At 39.8% G+C, this 9,159-nt stretch overlaps 1 protein-coding gene across 1 annotated transcript; it reads right to left on the bottom strand.

Moving 5' to 3' along the window:
- Positions 1 to 6,344: 6,344 nt before the first annotated feature.
- LOC117819256 (homeodomain-interacting protein kinase 1-like) lies at positions 6,345 to 8,757 on the bottom strand. Its single transcript, XM_034692536.1, has 8 exons — positions 8,467 to 8,757; positions 8,112 to 8,303; positions 7,782 to 7,963; positions 7,541 to 7,664; positions 7,307 to 7,426; positions 7,105 to 7,187; positions 6,843 to 7,015; positions 6,345 to 6,742 (listed from the first exon to the last, which is right to left on the bottom strand). Exons 2-7 carry the CDS (start codon positions 8,295 to 8,297, stop codon positions 7,000 to 7,002), a joined length of 711 nt encoding a protein of 236 aa, XP_034548427.1. The 5' UTR covers positions 8,298 to 8,303; positions 8,467 to 8,757; the 3' UTR covers positions 6,345 to 6,742; positions 6,843 to 6,999.
- Positions 8,758 to 9,159: the final 402 nt, after the last annotated feature.

Consider the following 9,159-nt stretch of genomic DNA (forward strand, 5'->3'; position numbering starts at 1 on the left):
GCAGCAGTAACAGAGTGTCGCCCATATATCTCTGTCGGCCTGCCTTTTTTCCTCCTCACCCCAAGAAATGTGGAGCGAGCTTGCCACACTGCTGCCACCCTGGAAGAAGAAATAAATGGGAGAGAGAAAGCGAGGGGAGAAAAGAAAGGGGAGAGCTCGTGACTCGCGAAGATGGAGGCCTCTGTTAAGTGCTGTGCTTGAAAGCCCGTCCGGCCTCATTAGCTGTCAGTTGTAACAATACTGAGCTGGCAGCGAAGACTGCTCCCAGTCTCGGTGCCATAAATCACAGGCTGACAGGGCCCTGACAGGGCTGGGAACCAACACACATGCAAGACTTGCTTGCTTTCTGTCTCTTCTGTTCCCTTTTCTTTCTTTTCTCTCCCACTTTTTCCACTGCTCATTCTTTTTTCTTTATCGCCCCTTCACACTCTCATTTGTCTCCTTCTTTGTCAGCAACACTCCCTTTCTTTTCTGTTTCTCTCTTTTAGCTGTCTCCCTCCCTCTTTCATAGACACTTACAACACATTGCAGCATGTCAGCAGACAGTCCAGGACACATGTGCTCACATGAAAACACGCTCGCTTTTTTGCTCAATTTTTTTAAGGCGTCTCATACCATAAGTGTGCCTGACAGGCAGGTTTGGAAAAGTCTGTGATTCCTTCATGAATGAGCTGTCTTTACTGGCTCAAGCATATATGGCCTTACTGGGAGTATATGATTACAAGTAGGACATTTTACGAGTCTAATAGGTCTCACCCTGCTGTCTAATAGTTCTTGGCTATAGTCTAGACTCTACTGAAGTGTTCTTGAAGCTAAATTAACTATGAATGAATAACATAAAATGGATTAGACACTTGCAATGCCTTTAAATGTGAAAGCTAGTAGATAGTTATGAAAGTAAATATTGGTTACCTACTACTTGATGTTAACCAACCCTTACTTCATGTTGATGATCAACATTCAGGTAACCTCTTTGCCCAGGGGTGAGAAGCTCACCGTCACTCTGATTTTGTCAAATATGTGCATCAGCAAGAGACAAGAGCAAATAGCTTAGCCTAGCAAGAAGACAAGATGCCTGGTGCTGGTTAAGAAAACTTCAATACAACTAACTATGTAAGATGACGAGCTGTTACAGAGGATTTTTTTAGATTTTGGAGCTTGGAGGTGCAGGTGGGCCATGTTTTCTCCTTGGACAAGGCGAGGGGAGATTTTCTTCTCATGTGGTGTTTCCACCAATCATATGACAGAAGAAAAAGATAACTCTTCCATTACTTTAAAGTAGGGGCGTAAAGGTAATCATACTAGACCTTTTTGCTAAAGAACTTTTGGTACAGTGTAGATATGTATTGATCTGAATGCATGAGGGACAATCTGTTACTTGAACTCCATCAGGGAGCTAGTTGACCTATAGAGGTTAAAGTATGTGCCCCATGTACAGAGGCTATAGTTCTTGTTGCATGGATCACCACTTTTGCAGCAACCCTTTGCTGAATATCTTCCCTCTCTCTGCGTCCACATTTCCTCTTTCCTTAGCTGACTTGTCTAATAAAGGCAAAAATAACTTAAGAAAAAAAGTATTTCAAATACGAGTTCCCACACGGACTAGAACATGAAAGTGCACTTCACACACAGCATGCTTAGGCATTCAGAACACAAGAACGAAGAGCTTGAAGATCCCTTACTATCCTTAAGGGCTGCTTTTGGGAAAACTTTTCAGTTGCAATCGGGTTTCGTTTCTGGAAATATGTCCATGTTAACACATTTGAAATGGCAAAACAGGAATCTGAATATAGTATGTAACCGTGTCGTATAGTATAAAGTACATAGTGAAGTGTATAGTATATAACATATAGTACAAGAATATTGTAAAAATAGATAAAATAGATAAAACACCATAGTGCAAACTCAGCTCCCTCTGGTATTCAAACAGCCTTTAGCTGGTCATTCTGAGCGATTATAAATGCCATCGATGTAAAGCAGCAGATCTACGACCACACTCAGCTTTTGGAAACAGGATTTAAACACATGTTAAAGGTACTTTCCACTATTGCTTTTCACATTTCTGCAATAATGTCATACCAGCCCTTTCTGAACAAGCTAAAGCTCTGTTGTGCACAACTTGTGTGGAATCTTCTGCAGCAGCAATGACTGATGGATAGACATCCAGAGCTGGAGATATGTTTTTTTAGGTTAATTCTGAGTTTATCCAAAAAGGTGTTAGCTAAATAAACACAAATGTGTCAGTGCCTGTCTCAGCCCTTTGGAAGACAAGCTGGGATCTTTAAAAATATGTGTTTTGTCTAACTTATTTATTATCTTGTATTTATTGAAGACATATTTGGTAGTTGGTTGAAGCATTATTTTTCAATTTTCTGTTTAAACTTAATTTTTCAAGATAAAGTTTCATTTACAATGTTGTTGAATTACATCTGAGTGGGCCTATACGCATGAACTGTGGATGCTGCACTCCAGATAATGGGTAAAAGGAAAGTACTTCAAGTTCTTAATGAAGTAAGTACTCTTAAGGAATAACGCTAAAAAAAAAACCTTGTAGTTTGTTTTTTATAAAGCCCAAGAAGTTCATTTCTGAAAATGTTGAACTAGCCCCTGAGATAAAGATACTTTCTCTATCCTAATGGTATGAAAACACTTTTCACTCTCTCTATTAAAAAAAAGAAACTCCCGAAGCCTCTTCCAATGCATGTCAGCTTCACATCTCTCTGATGTGAACTGTTGAAAGGTCTCTTAAAACAGCACCCAGTGAAGAAGTGGACCATCACAAAGCTGACCTCCGCTTCAGGTCAGAGAAGAAAATTTTACTGATGTCACTTTATGTTGCTACTGACATGCAAAAACATCCCTGTGCAGCTTTAAATGTAAATGTGTCAGTGTATTTGCATGTGCAGGATGTTATGGTCTGTTGTATCCATGAGGCCAGGCTGGAGCTGCTACAGCCGTCTGCCGACATCCATTATAGTGAGGTGTGATGATGTGTGTGACACAACCGGAGAGGAAGGAAGTAGAAGAAAGCAGGGCTGTGGGTCATTAATCACAGGTCGCTGACACATGAAAACACACACACACACTCATACGTATTTCTACTCACACAAAAGTAGCTGTGACACATGTTGCTGAGCTTGCAGCTGGACTAAATTCAACTGAACTTGTATACACGCTGAGTGAGTACATACAGTATGTGTGTACATATACACAGAGAGAATGAGATCACAGCCGGGCTACATCAGGTTTCGTTGGACTCCCTCTCAAGGATCCCTCTCTCCTCTAGAGCTGCATACTTCTACCAAACTCCACCAGGACTCATCTGGATTTGGCAGAGCTGGGGTCAACTCAGACTGGATTTAGTACATAATGGCTCCATCCTGAACAAGGCTTGGGCGGACCAATTTGGTGACAGCTATTAGCAATTCAACATCAGTGAACATGTCAGCTCACTAAATGCTTTCTAAAGTCTGGGTCTGATTTGTGCAAAAATAAGTGAAGTCATGATTTCAAGCTGCTTCTCAATGCATGTCACTTTTTAAAAGGAGCTGTCCTTCTCTCAAGTCTGAATACAGTTATTTTTCCTCTCAACTAAACATTAACTGTCAGGTACCGACATTTATTTAGAACTTGTTCCTTATTATCATCCAAGAACAGCACTCACAGACTTCTGGCTAATTTGTGTGAGCAAAGTTTCCAAATTTAGTATGGGAGGCATTTCACGAGGATCCTTTCTATCATTCACTTGTTTGGGTTCAGGGAGCATGTACACTTCCTACTTTTAAGAGTAGGATTAAAGTTAAACTTTATATATATATATATTATATATATATAATGAGGTGTTAAGACAGAACCAAAGCTTTTATTGATGTGGAAGAAAACCAAAACATTGAGTCACAAAAAGCTTCAAAGTTAAGGTACTCCTTGGAGTACAAATTCCTTCTCTGTGGATTTGTCTCTTCATGATGAGGGATGTATTTCTATTTAATACAAATTATAACATCTTTTAGGTAAAGTTAGAATTTCTGCCTGACTCTTGTTGTCACCCTTACATATCTTCACACTAATAAGTCCGGGTTCAACAATGAAGGTTTGAATACCCACTCTTAAATGTCCCCTCTCTCTTGGTCTTGAGTTATCATTACTCTTGGAGGGTTTAGGAGATCCTGCTCTTCATGGTGCTGCAGAGTCCCAGAGGAGGTCCCAAACACGAGTTGCACAACTTGACTCTCTTCAGTGTGAGATTGATCTTGTCTTGAGTCTTGATCTGATTATGAGGATTCTTAACAGACTGATTTAGAGTAACAAAGTCCCAAAGATATTTGGTCCCATTATTTTTAATTGTGCGCACAGGATATTCTTGTGCACACAAATAATGATTGTTCCCATGAGATAATGATATTCATTATATTAACAAGGTTGAATAACTAAAGCTGAAGAACTTGAATGTTTGGGGAGAAAAAGTACAGATTATTTACCTTCTTTAGTGAATATTTTAAATCTACTGGTACAGTTGTCAGACATGCAATAAATTCAAGTTTAGTGGATGGCATTTTTTTGTTTCCTAGTTTATATTTCCTCAGAACCAATTGTAAAAAAAAGTACTACTTGACAAATAATAATAATTATTCAAGCTATTCAAATAATTGTCAAAGCATAAGCAAGTTTCTATAAGTCAGAGTACTGTACTGCAACTTACTTTATTTACAAAGCACAAAATACAAATGTGAACGGATTTGTTTTACTTTTATTATTTATTAAGTCCCCTCAATCTGTTAGCCTTGATTAAAGGTCAGGAACTCAGGGTTTATTTTGTTTAAAGTAATAATTTGATGAACTCTGTCAAACAGCAAGTTTGAAAGAAAATGAGTCTTATGATTCTTGTTGTGATCCAGATCCGCTAATATAACTCTTACTTTTTTTTGCTTTAAGACTGTTTTCTTGAATTGCATTGTCCCAGGCCCCCGTAATTGTTCCTGGATTAAGTCAATAACAAGACTTAAATCTGCATATTCTTTTCTTTAGCTGAGACTGTTGCCTTATAAGAAAAATAATATTTCTGCTGATTACAGCACCTTGTCTGAATACAAGAGCAGCTAGAACACAACAGTATGACTAGATTAAAGTAAGACTTGATTAAAAGAGTTATTTCTTTTAGGCTTTATGGTGGCAATGTGCATCTGAACTCATTGGAAAGGCTATAATTATTGTATGCACATACAATAATAACTTAGCATTTCCACAATTCATTGTGGAATTTTGTACAACTAAATATAATGTGTTCAGAAAAATAACCAGTGTAGCTGTTTTGGTCACAGGACCGTGCACTTACAAACAGTGCCCCCTCCCTATGCACAGAACATGCACAGCGTAAGTCCTCATCATTCATAGCGTGCAATGTTATGCAAGTAATTGCAAGAGGCAGCCTACTCATCAGGCTGGTGTCTGCAATATGATGTTACTTTATAATTAACATCCAGTGTTTGCCACGAATCGACTCTACCTGGGCGTACAAAAAATACTTTAACAATAAATGCGACAGAGCAAAGTCAACAGACAATAAAAAGTTGATGGATCACTTGTATCAGCCTGTCAGTCTCAAACAACAATAACACCTCTAAGGCAACCAGCCAACCTCATATATTAACCTGGAATACTTAGTGACTGTAAATTAGGCTTAGATGGACAGGACCTGGTCGCTAGCTGTTAGCATGGTAAACAAAGCTTTTAATAATACAGTGAACCTTTGTTTAAACTAAGACAGCATCTCAGGTTCTCTCTGTGTGTTTAGGAAGGTTTTAGAGCTGCTGCAAAGACATAGATGATTTCAGAGTAGCTGAGTTAGTGTCGGTCAGCCCTAAACCAAGGAGGGAGAAGCTCAGCACATTGTAGCACAGCTCTCACGGGGTTCAGGAATAAGTCTCTTATTTGTATAAAACAGCCTCTGTCTGTTTGTGAAGCTTGTTCACATTTTCAGCAAAGAGTCGGATGTAATTCACTTCAAACCAGGAATTTCAATATTGCTTAGATGCTTTTGGAAAGGCAACAAAAAAGCCATTACACAAATGAAAATAAAAATGAAAGTATAGTGTATTGACTAGATACTGAAACTTTAGCCTGTAAGAAAAAAAAACACCCATGCTAAACATATGAGCATAAACATCACTTTATGTTTTCATCACCTGACACTAAACTTTAAACACCTTTTTGAATTCATCAGTTAGTCAAATGTCACACAAACAAATCAAGTCATTCTTTTTATTTATCGACTTCAGCTTAAAATGTGAATGCTGTATTTCAATCAACTTTTTCAATGGTAGAAGAAGCAGAGGCTGTCAAAGGTGTTGTGTTTAAGATTTCTTTTTTATTCTAAACACAGTCCTTATGGCCCGGCTGAAGAACTTTCTGATTCTCCTCAGAGAGCTCCTCTTCACCTCAGCAGTCTCTTCTTTGACTGCTGACCCATCAGTGGCCGACCTCAGCTCCTCTGTATCCTCCTCACTGTCCTCCTGTGCTGCACAGCAGCTGACAGCTGATTGGTCCTCAGTTGGGGCATCTGTAGCTTGTAGCACCATCAGAGGTGTCCTCACAGGAGCCAGGGGAGGCTGATCCTGCAGCATCTGCAGGAGGACAGGCTGGAGTTTCTCCAGCTTTCAGCTCTTCTGTTTCAGAGTCAAATATCAGCTCCTCATCGGAGTCATTACTCTGGCTGAGATCCATTTTATCGTATGAATCATCAACACTGAGAAAAACATGAAAATCAGGCAATGATTAGTATTCAGAGTGTCAGTGTTCATCAAGGCAAGTGTCTATGCAACCTGGTTGGCACAATGGTCACTTACTACATGCTGGTGTCCAGCTCCTCCTGTAGGTGCACCATCAAGATGAACGGGTGCTTCAGGGCCTTGTCAGGACTGATCCTCTGTTCATGGTCAGTCTGAAGGAGACACTTTAAGAGGCTCAGGAAAGCTCTCTTATCCTCAAGCTCTATGCACTCCTTTATTTCTGAAACGATCTACATTTGAAACCAAATCAGAAGTTTAGTTTATGCAGAGTAAATGATTATTAACTCTTTCTTCACTCATTAAAAAATGTCTCACTTACTGTAACAATCTCATCCAGATGATTGAGAGCCCTTCACATTCTTTGGGCTCAAGCCCAGTGGTCAGCTTGTACTCCATCGGAGTCTACAGGAACAAACATACAGTACATGTCAGATACTTTGTCCTTCAAGCTCATTCTGAAGAAAAAGATCTTGTTCAGTTACAGCTGAAATAATGCAACAGTGTAGGGACAAGCAGAATACCTTAAGCCACCACTTTGGGTAGTCGTAATGCCGGTTCAGCTTGAAGAAATTATTAGTGAAGCTGCCGGCATCAAGGAGGTGGTCAGCTGGTTGACCCAGGACATCAACGATGTTCCTCATCTAAAACAGATCATAAATAACCATGATACATCACATCTGTGGTTGGGTTTCTACTTATCTGGGACAATTTTTCACCATCTGTGCAATCAAATGACAATGTAATGAGTCACTTACCTGCTGGTACTCACAGAGTACCCCAAACAGGTGACATGAGAGGTACAGGACTGCAAGGACACAACCCAGACTCCACATGTCAATGGCCTCTGTGAAGGGGAGGCCCAGGATGACTTCAGGTGCTCTGTTTGAAAATACATCATCACAGACATGTGTCAGAAAGCTTGAAATAACCTCTGTGTGATCATCCACAGCTGGAACAAACATCTGCACAAACATGAAGTTTGCAGAATGCCCCTACCTGTACCCGATACCCTGTGCCTTCAGACCCGGCCTCACTTCACTGGTGTGAAGTGACAGACCAAAATCAATGAGCTTGACTCTGAAGGGCTGGTTCTGATGGTTCACCAGCATGATGTTATCCAACTTCAGGTCAGCATGAATGACACCAATTCCTTTAAGTGCATCAAAAGCTGTCAGCAGCTGCAGGACGAAAGAGGACATGAAGAGGCTTACAGACACGACTGACAAGTGTGCAGAGGTTTACAGGTGCAAAGTACATGTTCTCTTTATGAAGTACAAATCTGTTTCACTTTATTATTTTATTCATCTTTAGACACAAATTCTTTACCTGATGTGCAATTGGTCTTATCTCATTGAGCGACAGAGGATTCTCATGTCTGTCCATCAAAAGCTGGAACAGGTTTCTGTCCAGCTTCTCAAAAGCCAGACAGGTCAGACCTCTGTGCTCAAACGTCTCAAGGAAATGAACCACATTTGTCTTGACTGGGTCAAGACAATGGATAGCCTCCAGCATTTTGAGCTGTTACAGAAAAAGAAAATGACTCTGTGTTAACTACACTGTTTAAAATACATCACAAAGTACAAAACATCATTCTGTAAAATGGACTTATATAGCACTCTTCTAGTCTGTCTGACCACTCAAAGTGCTTAAAAAAGACTTAAAAGACTTGAAGGATCTATACCTCTCTTTTTTAGGCTCTGCTGTCCTCAGATGTTATAATCTTAAGAGCTACGTCCTTTCCTGTGAATAAATTCACGGACTTGGCAACTTTGCCAAAGCATCCTTTTCCGATGAAGTCCTGGACGAGATAAGAACTGGTGCTGTTGATGATGATGTCGTTCACCAAACAGTCTTTATCTGCCGACAGACGGCGCGATGAGGCTGAACTCTGAGACATTTTACTAAAAAGGTTTTCCAAACAAATACTACAAGGAGATCTTCAACTAACTGGGTCAGTGAATAGTATTGCAGTGAAGGTTTAACTGACCGGTGGTCTTATTTATACCCCTCGGAATTCTACAGTTGTTTTGTCATAATGAGACATCATAACAACAGTACCATTCCAAACAGCTACTTTCTACAGCTAACATGATGATCACTAATGCTATACCACTTTATGCTAGCGACCACCTTATATCAAACAAAAGGGCTACTTATATAACTTTAGAGGTTATTATCAGGCTACCAAACCACAAACATCTCAGAATTGGAAGTCACAAAGACGATTAAGCACAGGTTCAGAAATATAGGTCAACAAATCGTCCGGTACAAGTACTAAGTCGTTTTTCTAGGTCAGAGAAGATTTCAGCATCAGGCTCCTTTTTTGTTATCATAACATATCCAAAGGTTTTACCCCATGTATGGAGATTTAGTA

The sequence above is a fragment of the Notolabrus celidotus genome, chromosome 9 (assembly GCF_009762535.1).
Source record: "Notolabrus celidotus isolate fNotCel1 chromosome 9, fNotCel1.pri, whole genome shotgun sequence".
NCBI classification, from domain to species: domain Eukaryota; kingdom Metazoa; phylum Chordata; class Actinopteri; order Labriformes; family Labridae; genus Notolabrus; species Notolabrus celidotus.